General features: G+C 36.9%; 1 protein-coding gene and 1 long non-coding RNA gene across 5 annotated transcripts in view; one reads left to right on the plus strand and one right to left on the minus strand.

Annotated features, from left to right (window-relative positions):
* Nucleotides 1-20,000, plus strand: part of LOC118444051 (uncharacterized) — a 207,417-nt gene that overhangs the window by 5,253 nt on the left and 182,164 nt on the right. The window lies entirely within an intron of this gene.
* Nucleotides 4,014-20,000, minus strand: part of ed (hemicentin protein echinoid) — a 155,005-nt gene continuing 139,018 nt past the window's right edge. Inside the window, exons 1-7 of one of the 4 annotated variants that reach the window (XM_035871882.2) lie at nucleotides 16,619-16,940; nucleotides 7,173-8,634; nucleotides 5,450-6,675; nucleotides 5,094-5,262; nucleotides 4,767-4,945; nucleotides 4,349-4,603; nucleotides 4,014-4,174 (exon numbers count right to left, since the gene is read on the minus strand). In XM_035871882.2, coding sequence (XP_035727775.2) covers nucleotides 4,014-4,174; nucleotides 4,349-4,603; nucleotides 4,767-4,945; nucleotides 5,094-5,262; nucleotides 5,450-6,675; nucleotides 7,173-8,634; nucleotides 16,619-16,691 — 3,525 coding nt within the window. In that variant the 5' untranslated portion in view covers nucleotides 16,692-16,940. Of the gene's footprint in view, nucleotides 4,175-4,348; nucleotides 4,604-4,757; nucleotides 4,946-5,093; nucleotides 5,263-5,449; nucleotides 6,676-7,172; nucleotides 8,635-12,444; nucleotides 12,464-16,618; nucleotides 16,941-20,000 lie in introns of those variants that run through there. The other 3 variants (XM_035871883.2, XM_035871885.2, XM_035871884.2) reach the window with 3 other exon arrangements.

Raw genomic sequence — 20,000 nt, forward strand, 5'->3', positions numbered from 1 at the left:
ACGAAAAAGTCAATAACAAAAAAAAAAAAAAAAAAAAAAAGAAAGAAAGAAAGAAACAGATAAATAACTAAGAAAGAATACAAAACTGACCGAGGAAATATACAGGATCCTTCGTATATGTATTTGTGTGTCTATGTTTTATGATGATCATTAGATCACGTTTTTCGAGAAATACGCATTAGACGAGAGAACACATCGAGTTTTTTCTTTTTTTTTTTTTTTAACCTTTTTTTTTATCTTTATATTTGCGTGTTATATTTTAAGTACCTTATATGCTTAAAATCTAATATTTACATGCTCCTACCATCGACGTATGTATACGTATGTGTACGTATGTATGTTTGTATGTTTTTATGTATTTCTAGGTACGTAAATTATCATACGAGGGATCCTACGTGATCGCGAGAAAACGTGCGTTACTCATCGTATTGAACCGAATATATAAGGTGTTGGGTTAGTTCGGATTTAAAAAGTATATAAATCTTTGAGATAAAACGGAGAGATCTCTCTATCTCTTTCTCTCTCTCCCTCTATAAATATATATATATATATATATAGATATCCTTCACTCTCTTTTTCTTTCTCATTCATTTTAAAATTGACGTAAATGACGATGATCTCTTCTTTTATAGATATATACGATAGACATTTAGTTGTCATACATTTATTTCTATCGAATGGACGATCTATTTCTTCTTCTCCTTTTTTTTTTTTTTAATAAAAATTTCCTGAATCAAATATAACGTGCGTATATAAATATATATATTTTTTTTAATTTAAAACAAGTATTTTTGTCTTAAAAAAAAAACGAAAAAAAAAACAAAAACGAACATATCAAATTTTCAATTCTAATTAATAAACAATGATTTGTTACTTAGAAATCGACGAGATTTCTCTGAAATTACTTTTTCTTTTTATTTATTTTATATTCGATCGAATACGATACGCTAACGTTTCCCTTCGTCGATCGATTTCAATCCGAGAGCTATACGCGTTTTATTTTGTAGTTGTTGTTGTTGTTGTTGTTGTTGTTGTCGTTATTGTTGTTACTAGTAGTTGTTGTTATTGTTGTTGTAGTTATTGTTGTTTTAGTTTACGGGCCGGCATTAATTAATTTCTCCCGTTCGCTTCTAACGCTTTATCCCCGTTTGCTTATCAACGATATATATATATACATATATATATATATACATATATATATATATATATGTATATATATGTATAGTGTTACTATCGCCTAAGGGTACTAATCACGTCACATCGATAAATATAACTCTTCGAACGTACAGACAGAGGATCACAATCGTTCGTCGCTCGAGTAAAAAGCGGCGTCGTCTCCACGATATAAAAGTATAAAATACGTGCCAAATTCGCGAATTGGCTTGCTACTCGTCGGTAGTCGACGTCGATTAATATATATATGTATATATATATTTATTTTTTTTTTATTCGTTTCTTTTTTTTCTATCTTTCTTTCCGTCTTTTTTTTTTTTTTTTTTTTTTTTTTTTTTTTTTTATCTCGAGCCACAGAAAGAGAGATTGTTGCTCCGTTCTCTGCTGTATTTAAACGAATAAAACACGTTTAACGAAGAGTCGAATACTGTAGAGAGAGAGGAAAAAGAATAATAATAGTAAAAAAAAATTATTAAAAAAAAATAAAAACGTAATAATAAAATAATAATAATAATAATAATAATAATAATAATAATAATAATAATAATAAAAATACGAAAAATGTAAAAATGTTTTCCAGAGTCCATCCAAGACGAGAAAGACACGACGAAGTTCGACTGATACGCATGATTATTTTACATTTTAAGTATGACTCGTCGTATCTGTTTGATATCAACCTTAATCGTGAATCGAAGAGAGAGAAAAAAAGAGAATGTCTGGACTGAGGAGAACGTTCCTAACAATTATTATTTTTAAATATCGAAATGAATTCCTACGAAGATGGCACGTAAAACGTCGAAGGTTTTTTTCTTTTTTTTTTATTTTCTTTTCGTTTTCCTTTTTTCTTTTCCGTTTCGTTTTGTTCGCTTTCTTTTCTTCAAAACAAAAAAAAAAAAAAAAAAAAAAGAAAAAAAAAAGAAAAAAAAGAAGAAGAAAAAGAAAAAAGAAAAAGTAAAAGAAAGAAAAGAAAAAAAATAAAATAAAAAAGAGAAAGAAATAGAAAACAGGCCGATAGACTTGTAAGGTCATTCGATGACCTCTCGTTCAATGACCCCGACTACCGACGATCTAGAGAACGCAAGAAACGCAAGAGATCCTTCCGTTCGAGCTGCTTCGTGTTTTTCACTTGTATCGAGTGTTTTCTTTTTTATTTAATTATTTAATTAATTATTTATTTAATTATTTATTTATTCATTTAATTAATTAATTTTATTTATTTATTTAGTCCGAGATTCGTCGATCATACTTTTCGTTCTATTTCGTTTCATTTTTCGTGTGTTATGTTGTGTTCGTTCGTTCGTTTGTCTGTTTGTTTATTTTGTTTGCATTAAGTATGGCCTCTTTGTGGCATCATCGTCAGCCTTCGCACACACGCTACTTAAATATAATACACTAGAAACGTTCCCCCGTCCTTAAGGAACCAGTCAAGGTCTCTCGGACGGATTATCGTTCAAGGGGGACGACGAGGAGTATTGGCCTCACAACTGTTCCGACAGTATTATCACCGTTAGCGTTTGAACGTTGTCATTGTGATAGAGTTTATTGTTGGAGGCATTGTTGAACGAAACTCTACCTTCTTCGAGATTTTCACTAGTTGTATTTTCGCAACCTTCGGCCTCGGCCCTTTCCCCTCTTGGTACGTCGTTATCATCTTTATCATAATTTTCAATATTCTCATCTTTCGAGGAGAATTCGGAATTAGTTTCATCCCTCTCGTCCTTGCTCGTATCCAGTTCCTCGGTAGATACGATCTTATCTATCTCGTTCTCATCTTCCTTCCTCGCGCACGAAGAAAAATTCTTTTTATCCGTGTAAGAGTATCTCGTTGGTAGGCCAATAGAAGATTCGATAGGAATAAACGTATTATCCGAGGTCGTGGAACGATATCTTAGGGTACGTTCGTTACTCGGTACAGAGTCGCCGTCGGCCCGACGAGTTAAATTAGCCGTTGGTGATATTCTCGAGATCGTACCTGGACTAGGACTTTCCGTAGGACGTAATAGGGACGGCGATGGCGTAGAGAATCTCGTTGAAGAATCATAAGTTGGGGATCGTACGAGTGCAACAACGTCCGGCTTGATCATAGTCACTTCCTGTAGACCGTATGGACTTCTTAATATTTCTTCAGAACTTCTACGATTCTCGGGTAGTTCGGGGAGAGCTTCCAAAAGACCAGAACGATCGACTCGACGAGGTAGAGTACCAGCATGACCGGCTATACTCTCGGCACCGATTGGCCTGCAGTGTCGATAACGTGACGACGATGTGTCCAAACTTGAAATTTCTAATAATCCAGATCTATCGACTCGTCTCATAGTGGTTCCATTATCAAAGTCATCGATGGAACTTAATGGACGAGGACTTCTCTGTGTTAGATAATAATCTTGTTCGGATTGGCCACCATAAATAATTGGATTACAACGTGGCGAACGTAGAAAATTATGACTCAAATTGGTCGTAGTCGTTGTCGCCGTTGCCGTTGCCGCGACAGTTGCGGCCGCATTAGTTGTCGTCGTTATATCCAACGTTGTTGTAGTAGTAGTGGTTGTTGTTGTTGTTGTTGTTATTGTTGTTGCTGCTGCTGCTGCTGTTGCCGTCGTCATCGTTCCCGTCTCGGACATGGCCGACACCGCTGCTGCTGCTGCAGCTGCAGCCACAGTCACGTGGCCAGACGCACTGGGTGTCACCGATTGCGATTCCGAGGGATTCTCGATCACTATCTCCATTCGATGACGGTGGTGTTGATGTTGTCTGTACTGCGCCAACGGTTGCCGATGGGGGGCCTGCTGCTATAGCCAAGTAGTACGCGTGTTTCCGGCTCGCGAGCCGGTAGGCAGGTCTCAGACGATTATTTCTCTGATAATTCTACGGCCACGGCTGTTGGGAGTCGAATAACCGGATTCTAAACTCTCGTCGTAGGACAGGCTCACTTGTTGCGGTGGCTTCGTGTCCTCGTCGTAATTTTCTTGATAGGGTAATCCAGAAACATCGTACGGTGAATCTGAAATATTCGAAATGAAATTAATCATCGATCGATTAAGCTCTGTCGATTCATCTTTTAAAACGACCGACGTTAATTGGTTTTAAATATAGGTAACAATCGTTGAAAGACGAATAAAGAGAAATTTATCTTTGAACGAGCCTTCGGTTTATTTTTACATAATAGAATACGAACCAACGTGTTTTTGAGACTTGACAACCGTAGCGAATGGCTCCGGGCAAAATTGTTGCCGACTAAGATTATGGCTCTCCCTGTAATGTGGGTGCGCCGGATAATCGGACTCGGTGGTGGCGTATCCACCCAAATCATATGGTTGGTTGACGCCGTTTGCTGCCGCCGACTTCATCTGCCAGATAGAATCTTGTGAATTCACCGAGCCGCCGTTGTTTGAATTTGAATAGCTATTGTCCATATAACCCATATTGACACCTACAGTGCGAAATGTCTTATTAGAAATTTCCATTTTGTATTAAACGAATTCGTTAGAAAGAGAAAATTAAGGTAAAAATTTTTAAAGCATGGCACGTATTAGTTAATGCATAGGAACCCTTAAATATAGAGTTAGAAATAATTCAACATTTACCGTTCTCACCGTTGATGTTATGATTGGGCTGATGATAACCGTATCCAGGTTGAGCATAAGCAGGACTCTTTGAATCCTCCATAGCTAGTGCATGATCCAAACTATGTTCGAGGGCTTTATTCTCGGCGTAATAAGGCGGTGGTGCTTGAGTTTGTTGACCATTTCCAGCTACTAAGCTAGGTCGTACTCTGGAGAAAACGTTTGAAAGGAAACATATCGTCAGATGGTTTGTCGTCGATAAGTATTATTTCAATCGAAACCTTTCGACTACTATACAGCTAAAGCTTTATGTAATTAACACGCGTAACGTAATAATGTTGATACGCGTAAACTTACGCGTTGGTATCCATTTCATAATCCTTGGCCTTGGCAGCGTGCTTTCGTCTGCATCGGCAGAACAAAAGTAAGAGAGCGGCGAAAAGTAAGAAGACTGCGCCGCTAACTACCAGAGCGATCAACGTCGGCGTTGCAAGAGCACCAGCTTGCGCTATATAAGATGGGCCGACTGTTTAACAGAAAGATTAAGCGAGGCTAAGGATCAAAGCGTACCACAAAACATCTCATATTGTACGAGATCTCAATCGACAACGAGAAAAGAAAGAAAGAAAAAAAGAGAGAGAGAGAGAGAGAAAACAAATTTAGACGTACAAACATGTTTTATGGCCGATGAAAATTCTAACAAACAAACTCACTTTCAGCCTCAGCATATTCTCCACACTTTTGACGATCGGCCTTTAGACATAGCCTAATTCTGAGACGTGGCTCTGAATCCGAAGATTCCGGATCGTCTAGTATGCTTTCTCTTTGCGTAGGTGCATTTCCTAATACTTCTAAAGGCCACTCCTCGACGATTCTCCATGAATTGTCCGTTCCGTCGAATTTCTCGATCGAAGCAATCAAAGCCAAACAAGTCGCGCCAATATTTATAGCCAGGGTTCCGGTCTCGGGATCATAGCTGACGCGAAGCGGCGTGGGTATTTTCGCTACCGCCGTAGTTGCAACCACTTCGTCCGAATAATCCGAATGATTTTTCGTATTGTAGACCTTAACTTTAAAGGTATAGGTCTGATGTTGTTCGAGATTTGTAACGTTGCAAGGATTCGATCTCCTGCAATCCATTTCGAGCCACTGTCCAGCTGGTCCTCTAGGTGGTGTACAATCAGGAGTTATCACCTCGTCACCTCCAGCTACTCTTCGATAAGAAACGAAATATTTCGTTATCGGTAGACCACCATCGAAACCTAATTCCCAAAGTAACGCGACATGAGTTGGACCAATATCCATAGCCGTTATGTTGATCGGTCTTTCAGGTGCACCTTTAGGTTGTAATCTGATCGTCGAAGTAATGCTACCTTGAGCATTGGCCGCTCGACAAGTATAATCACCGTAATCTGATTGTTTTATATTGGTCATTCTTAAAACTGAGGTATAAACGTCGTAATTGTCGCTGCTCGTAGATATCTCGTAATGACCATCGCTAGACGATCCTTGTAACGTCGCCGCGTTATTACCAAAACTCCATTGAAATTCTGGCTTCGGCCAAGCTTGAACTTTACACGCAACTTCGGCGGTTTCACGTAAATTGTATGCAACCTTTCCGTGCTGATGTAAAATTATTGGCTCGTGTTCGACCTTCAACATCATCGTCGACTCGACCTTTTTAACTTCGTTAACGAAAACGCACGTATACTTTCCTCTGTCACTCGCTATGATCTCATCGGTTTGCGGACGAGCATGACCCAAAAAACTCAATGTTGAGTTCACGGTTATCACGTTACCATGACCTTCCGAAGCGGTCGTTATCACTTTGTATAATCTTTCGTCGGCCGTTAACTCTTGGTCGTCCTTCAACCAACGCACACTAGGCCTTGGCTTCCCTTGTGCCACGCACGACACTTGAAAGGAAGATTCTCCGACTCTGCGAATAGAAATAGAGAAAGCAAACGTAGAGATATATATATACATATGGATATACATACATATATATATATATATATATATATATATACATATATATACATAGAGAGAGAGAGAGAGAGAGAAATTTGACTTGGCAGTTCGAAGCGATTCGTTCCGATCGATCGTGCAAACATCATGTGCGGTTTCTACGCTTCGATGTTACTCTCAAAGGGAACTCGAATTGCTTCTTTTCTTTCCTCTCTCTCTCTCTCTCTCTCTCTCTCTCTCTCTCTCTCTTTCTTTTTTCTTTTTTTCTTTTATTTTTCCTGCGTCGAATAAGTATCGAGAATCGCAAACTATTTATCTCTTTGAAGGGTTGAATTTATTTTCCGTAGAGAATCATTAAATGCGCGCGCGAGAGAGAGAGAGAGAGAATTCGGGAGAAAGGAAAATGCAAGGATGAAGTCGCGAGAAAAAAAAAAAAAGAAGAAAAAAAGGAAATGCCACAATACTTACTTTCTCGTGACGTGAGGTTGTAATTTCGTGAGTATCTTCGGAGGTTGATGAACTGTGAGATTAACGGAGGCAGCTTCGCCATTTCCAATCTCGTTCATGGCGTAACATTTGTATGTACCTTCGCTTCCCAAATGTACAGAATCAATTTCATACTTAGGGCCAGAATTTTCGGTTCTAACAGGAATATTTTCACCGTCACCCTCCTTCCACCATTTGTATTGGGGTTCGGGATAACCGGCGGGACTAGCCATACAGGTTAGAATAACTCTGGAACCTTCGACGGCTACAGGCGAGTCTGGAGTTACTCTGGCCGGTCCAGGCTTGTGCCTAATTCGAACGGTGACGTGTGCTTTGGCCGAATGATTCCTTCGTTCGCCACCGGTCGGATGAATGGTATTAACAGCACGACAAGTGTAATTTCCAGCGTGATCGGCCGTGACTCGAGTTAATCTCAATATCGAACCGGATTGTCTGAACTCCGGGCGACCTTCACGGAGCCACTCGACTATGGACGGGGCTGGATTGGCCGATACGTTACAGTGTACCGTCACGGTGTCCTCAACCTGAGCGATTCTAACGCTCTCACCTTCGATAGACACGGTCGGTGGATAAAGTACATCGAGTAGCAAAGAACTCTCGCCTTTCTTTCCTAGACCGTTGTCGGCTTGGCAAGTGTACTTGCCAGCATCTTGCAACGTTACCTTTTGTATAACATGTTGAAAGGTTGTTGCAATGAAACTACCGTCGCGCCACCAACGTACCATGCCAACGACTGGTTTCGAATCCACATGGCACTCCAATGTTGCGGTACCGTTCACCTCGACTTTCAATGGATTTCCTGGGCCTACCGTAACGCGAGGGAAATAATTAACATCGAGCGTAACTGTGGCGTTCAATGTCTCCCCTTCTCTCATAGCACGATTTCTTACTACGCATCGAAATATAGCACGATCGTCTTCCTTCGTTGGTTCGACCAATAACGTTCTACCGGAATGAAGAAGAGTCGTGTTGTTACCCCGGTACCATCTTACCTCGGGTTCAGGACTACCACCGTTCGTATTACACTGAAGTTCCAATCTTTGTCCTTCGGTAGCGGGCGCCGAGGTTGGAGATATCGTTGGTGGCCCTGGTGCTCTTAATACCGTCAAAGTGATATACTTCCTATGGATATCCATACCCGTACTACTCACTTTAACTCGACACTCGTATTTCCCATTGTCCCTTTCGTACGAAACATTTCTTATTTGTAGGTCGTAACGACCTTCCTCGAGATTCATAAAGACGTTATAATTCGGTGATAACGAACGATTCTCGATCGCCGCGTTGTCATGATTGTTGTTCGTATGGGTCAACCAAAAACACGTTACGTTTTCCTTTGGCGGTTCGAATCGACATTGCAATTGTACCGTTGAACCCTCGTGCGTGTCCATCTGCGTTTCCTCGACTCGGCCCTGCGTTAGAGCTGAAACAACAAAGATAATTCATATTTAATGTCGAACGAGCTTCGTTCCTTTGAAAAGTTTTATATTCGATAATTCGAAAGAACAATTAAAAAAAAAAAAAAAAAAAACTATAACAAAGCGCTAACTAGGAATGTGTCTTGAGATCGAAAGGGGATGATTTTACGGCAGACGGGTTAGCGACACCGAAGTAAATCAGGCCGTGCGTTCTGCATCGAAGGGAGTCATCGGCTCGAAACTGAGTCGTCGTGCGACGCAAGCATACGGATCGATAACACTCTTCTCGTCAAAACTATATCGAATAACTTTATCACGACATTTTTTCTCCTTCCTTTTTTTTCTTTTGTTTTGTTTCATCGATCCTCTTCGATCTCGTTCTTATTTATATTTTTATCTTGATCGTGTCAAATTTCAATGTCGAATTTGTATTTCTATTATCGACGTCAAATTCCGATTCTTGGAATACAAAAATATATATATATATATATTTATATAAATAGATCAAAATTATATCAAATAGATCGTCTGGATTTGTATATTGCTCATGTAAAAAATGCTACATTTAGTATGATCGAATTAAAAAAAGAGTTAGTCCTATAAAATAATCCAAGATCGAAATAGATTCCTGGATGAAATGTTCGATGGTATATATCAAATAGTTAATTCATTAAATTCCTTTCGATAAATCTCTTTTACATACCTGATGTAAGTATAAACGTACGATTATAGAAAATGATATAGAAAAAGTTGACGATCAAATTGATACTATCGTGATATTAATTTGAGAAAGTAGAACGATAAAAGGGATTGATTCCCTATTGTTATCAAAATTATATCAAAAAGTTCATCCCGTAGAATTATTTTGGATCCTTTTAAATTTATCCCTTTAATAACCAAATACATTTATATAACGTTAATTGTATTACAATCGTAAGTACGTTTGGGATTCACTATCAATGAAATTTTAACGTGCTCTCGTATTAGCATGAAAATCGATTGTAAAGGGATTAAAAACGTTAGGCATATGGATCGATAGCACTACGAGTACCGTTCGATATCTCGGAACCACGAGACTTGTGATGTCCCTGCGAATGTGCTTCGTCATTGGGTCGCCTAACGGTAAAATCACCGGTTCGACTCTTTAACGATATCGAGAGAGAGAGAGAGACCTCTTCTCCTCATCTCTCGGCGTTCATTTTACGACCGAGCAACTGCGGTAGTCAACTTCTTTCTTCTTTTCTTCTAGAGTTTTATGTACCTCTTTCTCTCTCTCTCTCTCTCTCTCTTTCTCTCTCTCTCTCTCTCTCTCTCTGTCTCTGTCTCTCCCCTCTTCTCTCCTTCTTTCATATTTACGATCCATCGGTTTAACGCGATTTACTTCCGCGAATTTTCAACGTCGAAAGGGAAGGAAAGGAAAGAAAGAAAGAAAAAAAAAAAAAGAAGAAAAAGAAAAGAAAATTCTCTGCAAAATTTTCTCATCATTAATAAGAACGGCGCAAGTTATTATCTTTGAATATTTACAATATTAATCATGCACGATGGAATCTATCCGGTGTATTGTCACAGGTGTTTTAAAAACGAGAGACCACCATTGGTAATTTATATCATCGTACGTTTGAAATATTCTTGAACGATTTTACGAATCGACGATTCCATTTTCAAAGTCTTTTTACACGGTAATTTCTTTTTTCTTATTTTTTTTTTTTTTTTTTTTTTTTTTTTTTTTTTCTTTCATTTTCCCTTTCTTTTGCTTTTCCGATCGTAAACAATTCTCTAAGACTGTTGCAATTTCCACGAATGGTATAGGAAAACGTGAGAATTGAGTCTATAAAAAAGTAAAAGAAGAAGAAGAAGAAGAAGAAAAAAGATATCTAATCGATTTGTAAAATCACCTAAGAACTTTTTACCACATCCTGTATAATCAATCGAGTTTCTTCGAGGAAAATTTATCTTCTAAATCGAATTTAGAAGACGTACGATCTTTTTTCTCTCGTTCCTTTTTTTCTCTTCTCTTTTTTTTATTTTCTTTTTTCTTTTTTTTCTTCCAAACGATACTTTCCAATTGACAAGAAGAAGTTTGTACATTCGAAGGTGTGAACATACAAACGTATAGATAACACAGATCTACGAGAGCACAAAATTTCGTATTCCTAAGACGCCTATGCTTCTTAGTTCTCGTGCTTCGTTTCAAACCGAACTCCGTATTTACCATGTCTCTGTGTACCACCAGCTGTCTCGTTTATTTTAAAATAATCCACAAACGGACTTTTACTCTTTTTCTTTCCCTTTTTTCCTCCTTCTTTTTCTTTTTCTTCCTACTCGCGATCTTTTAGAATATTTCTTGTATTATTTTTTTTTGTTTTTTTTTTTTGATACACTATACACATACATATACGTATATATATATATATGCGCGCGCGTGCGCGTGTGTGTATATGCGTATATATAAAAAAAATCTCGGGAAGATTTTCGATCGATAGTTATAGTAAAACTTTAGCGATGTTCTTCAAGATTAGATTCGTTCGTAGAGGAATAGAAAGCGCCTACGAAATGACGGACGTCCGTCCTCGATTTTCCACGTTTCACGTGAATAAAAAGAGAGAAAGAGAGAGAGAGAGAGAGAAAGAAAGAAAGAGAGGGGTATATATATATATACATGTATATATATATGTACAGCTGGATGCGACTGCGTACAACTCGTTGGTTGACATTCCTCTACGAGCAGAATGACATAAACAGTGAAACAAGTACGAAAAGGGTAAAAACGCTCGACCAATATGCGTGTGAACTTCGTCAGTGGTTCTCAATTTAAAATGATTCGAAGGAAAAATCGAAAGAGGTAAAAAAGATTAGAGAGAAAAAAAAAGAAGAAGAAAGAAAGAAAGAAAGAAAGAAAGAAAGAAAATACTTCGCAAAAATTCTATTCGAAAAGAAGTTTGTTTTAAAGAGTTTTTAAACTAAATCATTAAATTTAATTGGGAGTATTAAAGATAGGTAGTAGTTGGAAACGTAAGTTTCTTTTTTCTTCTTTTTCTTCTTTTTTTTTTTTTTTTTCTTTTTTGGTCAATACGAACGAATTAGTCGAAGTTCTCGAAGGAGTTACGGACGTGTAATGACGTAGTAAGGCTTGGAGAGGAAGATAGGATGATGGTGATGGAGAAGGAGAAGAAGATGGTGATGGAGATGGAAAAGGTGAAGGAGAGGGAGAAGGAGGGTGGAGCATAGAAAGCGGCTGGAGAGAGGAGAGTAATGGCGAGTAGTGGGAGATTAGCCAAGGTGAATAGAACCACGAAGGAAGGCTTCGATGTTAAATCCTTGAATCGTTTGTTCGTATATTTCTTTTGAATGTTTAGATACGATTGAAAAAAATCATTCGAACGTATGAATATATATATATATATATATTTATTAAGAGGAAAAGAGAGAGAGAAAGAGAGAAAATAATAAAAAAAGAAAAGTTCGATATTTAATTCCATCGTATAAGAATAACTTGTATAACAATATTCGACAGTATTTGAAATAAAACACGTATAAGTCATTCATTTGAAAGATGATAAAGTTCCAGATTACAACAACTGCTGGCAAATCATTAGGGTGATTTATGATTTGAAAGAGTCATTTTTAACGAGCAGTAACCTTTCCCTGCAATTTCCACCTTTACAAAGCGCTTGGTTATACCTACTCCGTCATTTGTTATAACTCTCTCGTGCATTCCGATTGGATTGCGTAAAACGAATTACGATGGACTAGTGTAGTATAGTTATGCGTACGTACGTACGTAGGTAGGTAGGTATACATATACATATACATACACATATAAATGTTTCTTCCGTGTGTTCGCCATCACGAGATTCAAACGTGTATGCATTCGATCGAACGAAGAGAGTATAGAGATGCTCGCTCTATGCCTTTGCCGAGTCGTTAGGCGATTTCTCCCTGGAGGATTTAGATCTCTATGACAAATCGTTTCGGGATACGGATACGACGAGCTCTTCTGCACGATGAATGGAGCAACCGTTTTAGTTTCGATGTTATCAAGATATCAGGATAACGCCTTTATGCTCGTTCAATGTCGCGTTTGGTTTTTCTTCTTTTACTTCGTTTCTTTTTCTTTTTTTTCTTTTTTTTTTTTTTATTTTATTTTTTATTTTCTTTCTTTCTTCTTTTTATTTTTATCAGTCAACATCACGTCTACGATAAATCGATTAATTCTCAATTTCTTTTTTTTCCCCTCATTGTATTGCATTTTTCCCTTTCCTTTTTCCATCCTCATTTCATCCCTTTTCTCTTTTTCTTGTTTGTTTTAATTTTATACGAACGAAATAGTTTACAATAGTTTGTGACGTTAATAACGTACGTACATAGATATACTGTTGTAATAGAAAATTGTATGAAAAGTTACTCTCTCTCTCTCTCTCTCTCTCTCTCTCTCTCTCTCTCTCTCTCTAACATTGAAAAGGTTCCACGTTGAAACTCGGTTGGAAACTTATGTCGTACCCAGTTAGAAGTTTTTCGCGATACTGTAGAAAAGCATCTTATCGAACTTCATTCCGTTCGCGTCATTAGCACGCGCGCGCGCGCGTCTTCTTTAACCGACGAGAAAAAGTGCATAGCATGGCATTGGCGATCGTACGACGTTCGTTCGTTCGTATGTACGTTCGTGTACGTTCATTGGTTCGTTCTTGAGCCGGTTAGAAGAATACAAAACGCTTCGGGCACCGAGACGTACGTTTTTCTCTTTACTTTACGTTCGAGCGCCAAGACGGATAGTTCTCCTTGCATTTTACACTTATTCTCGTTTGAGCTAAGATCGAAGAAAAATCGGTTTTCTTACGGTGAATCTGATCTTTCTCATTTTTTTTCCTTTTTTTTTTTATCAATACCATTTTAATTCGAACGATCGAGGACAATATTTCTTTTCCTTTCTTTTTTTTTCTTTTGTGCTCTTTCAAATATAATATTACATTCTAACGCGTTTGATAAATTTTTTTCAACACACACATATATATATATATATATCCCTTTCTCTCTCATTTTGATATTATAATATGCTAAATTTGTGTGTATAAAAACAAAATAAAGGTTTGACCCTTATGAATATATGCATCTTTCTCGGTATCGTATTTCACGTTCGCGACACGCCAACACCCATGCACGTAACATAATTTTGACTTTCCTTCGTAGAGACGAGCCCCCGAGACTCGTTCGAACTTTGATTCGGAATTTATGATTTCGCACAGGATGCGCCCTCGGTAAAGTGACATAAACTTTGCTTTATGCATTCGCGAATTTCATAAAACGATGAAACATTTTCCTTCAACGCGTTTTTAAACTTTTTTTTCCCCTTTTTTCTTTGACGATGCCACGAAGAAGCCCAAAGTTATTTATATGTTATTTGTATATATATATATATATATATATATTTTTTTTTTTGCCCTTCAAAAAAATATATCTGGAATAAATATGTTGAGAATCACTGTTCACGTTGGCTCATTGACATCGCGACGCATCTCGCGAGATAATCCTAGGGATTTACACGAGAGACTCGTTCGAACGTTGATTCGAAATTTATGATTTCCTAGGACACACACGAACGAATGAACGAACGAACGAACGAACGAACGAACGTTAAGTATAAAGTGGGTATAACATCGTAAATCGTACTTCCGTTTGCCGGACTTCGGTCAGCACGAAACTCTGCCTCGCGATTCGCGATAAGTCGAGTCGTTCGTCGCATAACTTACTTCGCTACCGGAGTCGTATTCTATACCATCGTATTTACCGATAACAGAATCGCTCGACCGGACCACCGATCGTCTTTATCTCGGAAAAGAAGGACCTCCTGAGAAACCTCCGGTTTGACCTTTAAGAACTTACTCTACTTTAATCCTTCCTGTCTTCTTCTTCTTTATTTTTATCTTTTACTTTTTTCTTTCTTTCTTTTTTTTTTTTTTTTTTTTTCATTCTATTTCAGAGTAAAAGACGATCTTTTATTAAAATCCATGAAACTTTCCGAGATAAATCTTTATCTTTCTTTATTCCTCACCATTTTAATTATATTTTCCATTTCATTTTTAACTAAACGATATATACGTTCATATTAATTTCAATACGTATTATAATTATAATTATCGATAAAGCGAATGAAAACATATCTTCGTACATTATATATGTATATATATATATATACGTATATATTCTTTTTTATTTAGGATATTAGGATTGTTTGGTATTAAAAAAAAAAAAGGAGGGGAAGGGAAGGAAAAAAAATTGGAATACGAGATGCTTGCTTAATATGAAAAATTATGAAACCCTGTCAACGTTGAAATTTCTGCTTATGCAATCGATGTTTACGTGATATCGTATACGATGGAAAGGGACGATGGCGTTAATACGACAGAAATAAGCGGGATATCTACTCGAAGACGACGCATCATCGAGTTTCATACGACCGATCGATCTCGTTTTATTCGCTTTACTCTCTTAGAAAGAGCTTTGCGAAAGTCGAACCGTTGACATCGATCGTTCGCCACCTTCATTGATCTTATAAAAAAAATTTCAAAGGAATCATTGGCGCTAATATAAAATTATCTAAATGATGGAATTATTATTATCGTCTTATACCATTATCCTATTACAACAGTTTAGATTTAATCGCTAAGAAGAAAGAGAGAGAGAGAGAGAAAGAGAGAGAGAGAGAGAGAGAGAGAGAGAGAGAGAGAGAGAGAGAGAGAGAAAATTTGTGTTTCATGACATACGCATGTATAGTTTAGGAACATTACCAACGAAACTCCTAATGCTTCGACGAACGGTGTTCTAATCGCGTATCCGATAATACCACACTTAAAGAGAAAGTCGAATAAATCATAATCGAAATTTATATCGTTATAAGTATAATATTTCGGATATAATTTTACGCTTCGCCGATTAATAATAGAATTGAGAATTAAGATGAAAAAATAAAAAATAAATAAATAGATAAATAGATGAATAAATAAATAAAAAAGGACAAAAATTTTAATTATCACATTAAATCCCGTATCGTTCATTCTCTTTATTTAATCTCGCGATTATTAGAACTTTTTCAATCGAACGACGTTATCTCTCTCCGCGTTTTTGAAAGTTTCGAAGAACGTTAAAAAAAAAAAAAAAAAAAAAAAAAAAAACAAAATTCGTTTTGCTTATCGCACCATCTCGATATAATCCGCGTTAGTTATATTGACCTCGATCATTTGAGCACACTGAAAATGTAACTCGATGAAACGAAGCGAGCTTTTTTTCTCACCCTCCCCTATCCCACCTCACCCCCTTCAACCTACTGTTATCACACGCATCGGTCATTCCGCATTTACGAAAGCGTTGACGCGAGGAAAAAATAAAAAAAATAAAAAAAAAGAAAAAAGAAAAAAAAAGAAAGAGGAAAAGAAGAAAAAAGACAAAAAACCAGGTACGTTACGCGCGGTTGCATCTCAGTTGCGTGTAGTGCCTAGTAGATGCATTGATAGTATATATACGTTGAGTACGTCACGTCACGTGGTAACGACTTCATTGATATGCGCGAACAGAACGATCAATTTTCACGGCCCTATATTTGATTTATCTTTTCATTTTCATTCTTCGTTGATGTTCATTAGGTTTTCTTAAAAAAAAAAAAAAAAAAAAAATCCACATTTTCAATATTAATTCGTGCTTGTAAATCAAATTAAATTAACGATGAGAAACATTTTTTTCTTTCCTATAAAGCGAGTGTAATACAATAATATCATTAATGTATAATAATAATATATAATAGTAATAATAATAATTGTTCAGAGATTTTTTTACAATAGAAAACGTACGAATGAATTCATTCTTATTCATTGAATTAGTATCCTCTAATTATACATACATATATGTATATATATATATATATATATATATATATATATATATATAATTGTATTATTAGATATTAATGAAAAGTGCGAATGTTCCGGATATACTCACCACTGCACAGAAGTAAAATGTGCAGCACCGCTATCCGTGTGCTCCGCGTTATCCTGAAGGCACGCTTATCCATATCGAAGAGATCCTCTTTGAGAGAGAAATAAAAAAATCAAAGTTTGAAAGAAATAATCGCGTATACACTATTACTTCTTCTTCTCCTACTTTTTTTCTTTCTTCCTTCCTTTCTCCTTTGCCTTTTTTTTTGTTTGTTTTTTTATTCACTATCTTCTTTCACACGTAATCTTTTCATTGAATATATATATATATATATTCTTTTTTTTTATTCCATCGAATGTACTACACGTTTACACAAATCGAATCGAACTTTCACCTTCGATCCGAGAACACACGTAGATCTCGTACTCATTGCTTCGATCTTTCACCACATTCACCTATTCTTTATCTTTTAATTTTCTTTTTTTTCTTTTCTTTTTCCTACTTCTCTTCTTTTATCTTCACTTTTTTTTTCGCACAATCCTTAAGGACACTCTCTACATCTCCACCTTCGAACTCGTTCTCTTTTTCACGATCACATGGTCGCAGTGATCATTAAAATATAATCCAATATTAAAGTGAAATCCAACTTGTGTTAAGAGATCCCTTCGTAAGCACGAACACATAAAATATGTATATATATATATATATACACGCGCGCACGTACGCATGCACGTACGTGCACACACACACACACCCACACACTAAAATTATCTCTTTAACTTTCACCATAAAATTCTTCTAAATTTTTATCGAATAAATAAAAAAAAAATATACATATATGTATATATACGTATATGTATATATATATATATGTATATATAAATATATATAAATATATATAAATATATAAATAACGTCTTCTCTCGTGATTTGGGGAAATAAAAAAAATCACACGAAGGGATGTAAACGGAAAGAGATGGATAGAGAAAAAGGGAGAGAAAAAGGGAGAGAGAGAAAAAGAGAGAAAGAGAGAAAGAGAGAGAGAGAGAGAGAGAGAGCGAAAAAAATTCAAGACAGTTTGAAGCAATGCGCACCTCTCGACGGTCGCACGGCAACTGAGCGTGGGGTCGTGCGCTGCCGTTGCAACCCCCCACCGTTTCTCACCGTCCCTCCCCCTTCTCAGTAGAACGACAGCCGTTGTTCGCGCGCATAGTATTCCATCTCTCTCTCTCTCCTCTCTCTCTCTCTCTCTCTCTTAGACATTTTCTTCGGTCCCGGCAAGTTCTGTAGGTCCCATGAAACGACGACGGTTGCGATCATTTTCAACGTTGATAGCGCAGTCTGGTGTAAGGGCAAGGAAGCTTAGGGCCTTCTCTTCCGTACTTCAAATAAAGTGGGGGAGAGGATCCCGCCAGGGCAGGTGGTTCTTTCTCCCTAAGGCTAGGCCCGAGGGACCGTCTGCCCTCCCTTTTATATTCTCTTTTCTTTTTTCCTTTTTTTTTTTTCTTTCATTCTTTCTTTCTTTACCTTTTTTTCCCTCTCTTTCTCTTTCTCTACACCGAAACCTGCCCGTGACCCTTCGTGCCTTATACTCCGTTTCGGTTCTTTTTTCGTGAAGGGCGGAAGATGAGATTAGAATGACTGTTAACCTATGAATATCCGTCGTGGATCAGTAGGAAGTCGAATTTAGGAATGGAAATTTCGTTATTCGAGAAACGTGACAATTTTGCTGTAAGTTTCTTCTCTCTCTCTCTCTCTCTCTCTTTCTCTGTCTTCTTTTTTCTTTTTTTTCCATCCTTTTTCCTCCAGAGATAGGGAAAAAATTTTCACGAGATTCCTAACAGCAAATTCTTCTATTTTCATCCGTCCGTGTCTTTTTGACATCGAGTATCGATTATTCTTAAAAAGGGTCGAAGTAATATCGATGGGAAAACGTGACAATTTTTACTGCGATTTTCTAAGATCCTTATCGCTTCTTTTGCCATATATTATATATATATATATGCATATATATATATATATATATATATATATATATATATATATATCCTGCTTTCCTGTTGGAAAATCGATTTTTAAAAGGTTAAAGTAATGTTTATTATTGAAAACTCTGACAGGTAGGTACATATGTAGATGCTAAAGAGAAATCAAAAGAGCTTTCATACGCTTCCCTCTTCTACTTTTATCGTCGCTTATCGATTCTTGTTGCGGAATTCTGTCACAATTCGCTTTTAGGAAGTCGACGTTCGGATATGGCGTATTTACGAAGGGTGAAACCGAGCTCAAAAGGATTCGCGAGCGTGCAAATCCGCGAGTCTCTCTGCCTTTCGCACTTTGCCGCTTCTATCTGGAATATAGTAACGTTCTATATATGTCTTTCTTCTGTATATAATATATATATATATATATTATACAAGTTATATATCTGTAGACATATATATATATCTACAGATATATATACATACATATATGTATATATATATATTTGTATATATATGTATGTAGATTGTAGAGTATAACGCACAGGGCGTCAATGCCGTACACACGGCTTCATCCTATTGGCGTACTTTGTCCGTATGCCTATTACGTTCCCGTCACACGACGGATCTTGTACTCAATCGGCCTATACAAATCATAAACAGGCCCTATGATTCTACTAATACCGTATTCATATTGCGCATTCAGCCCTTTTAGTTCTCTATACCGATTGGAAAATCCCAATGATACGACTATGTTCATGTTCCGATGCAATACCGTAAAGCCTAGACTCGTTCTAGGAGATTAGATTTCAAAAAAAGAAAAAAAAAAACAGAAAAAAGAAGGAAAGAAGAAAAAGTTAGGAGTAGATACATCTAAGTACGTGCGTACGCATATATTTAGGTTTTCTTTTTTTTCTTTATTTTTTTTCTCCCTTTTTCCTTTTTCTTTCCTTTACACTTCGTATTTGACTTTTCTTTTTCTCTTTTTTCTTTCCTTCTTCTTCTTTTTCTTCTTCTTCTCTTTTGATTCTATCACGTTCATTTAAAAATTAGAAAATTGTTGGGGAAACGCGAAAGCACGTTGGAATTTTCTTTCGACGATTTGACGAAGGTCGAGCACTCTTTAAAATCGTTTTTATCGCGTTGGAAGACGATCGATTCTCTCGTCGTCGACACGATGAAAAATTCTAATGACACATTTAGCCCTTATCCTGATCTATGAGACGTCTCAAACCGAAGAACGACGTACGGTGGTGTATTCTCTCTCTCTCTCTCTCTCTCTCTCTTTCTCTCTCTTTCTACGATATTCTCTCTACGGGAAGACTTCTTTATCTGACGACTCGAAAAGCAGCAGCTAACCTCGACAAACGTAGTCGTGACACGCGAATTTCATTCGGATAAAGCGCCTTGCAAACTACGTTTCTCTTCTTTTCTTGTCGGTCTTACTCTTTCACATTTCCTTATCC

The sequence above is a fragment of the Vespa mandarinia genome, chromosome 21 (genome assembly GCF_050613455.1).
Source record: "Vespa mandarinia isolate Hongniang chromosome 21, ASM5061345v1, whole genome shotgun sequence".
Taxonomy (NCBI): domain Eukaryota; kingdom Metazoa; phylum Arthropoda; class Insecta; order Hymenoptera; family Vespidae; genus Vespa; species Vespa mandarinia.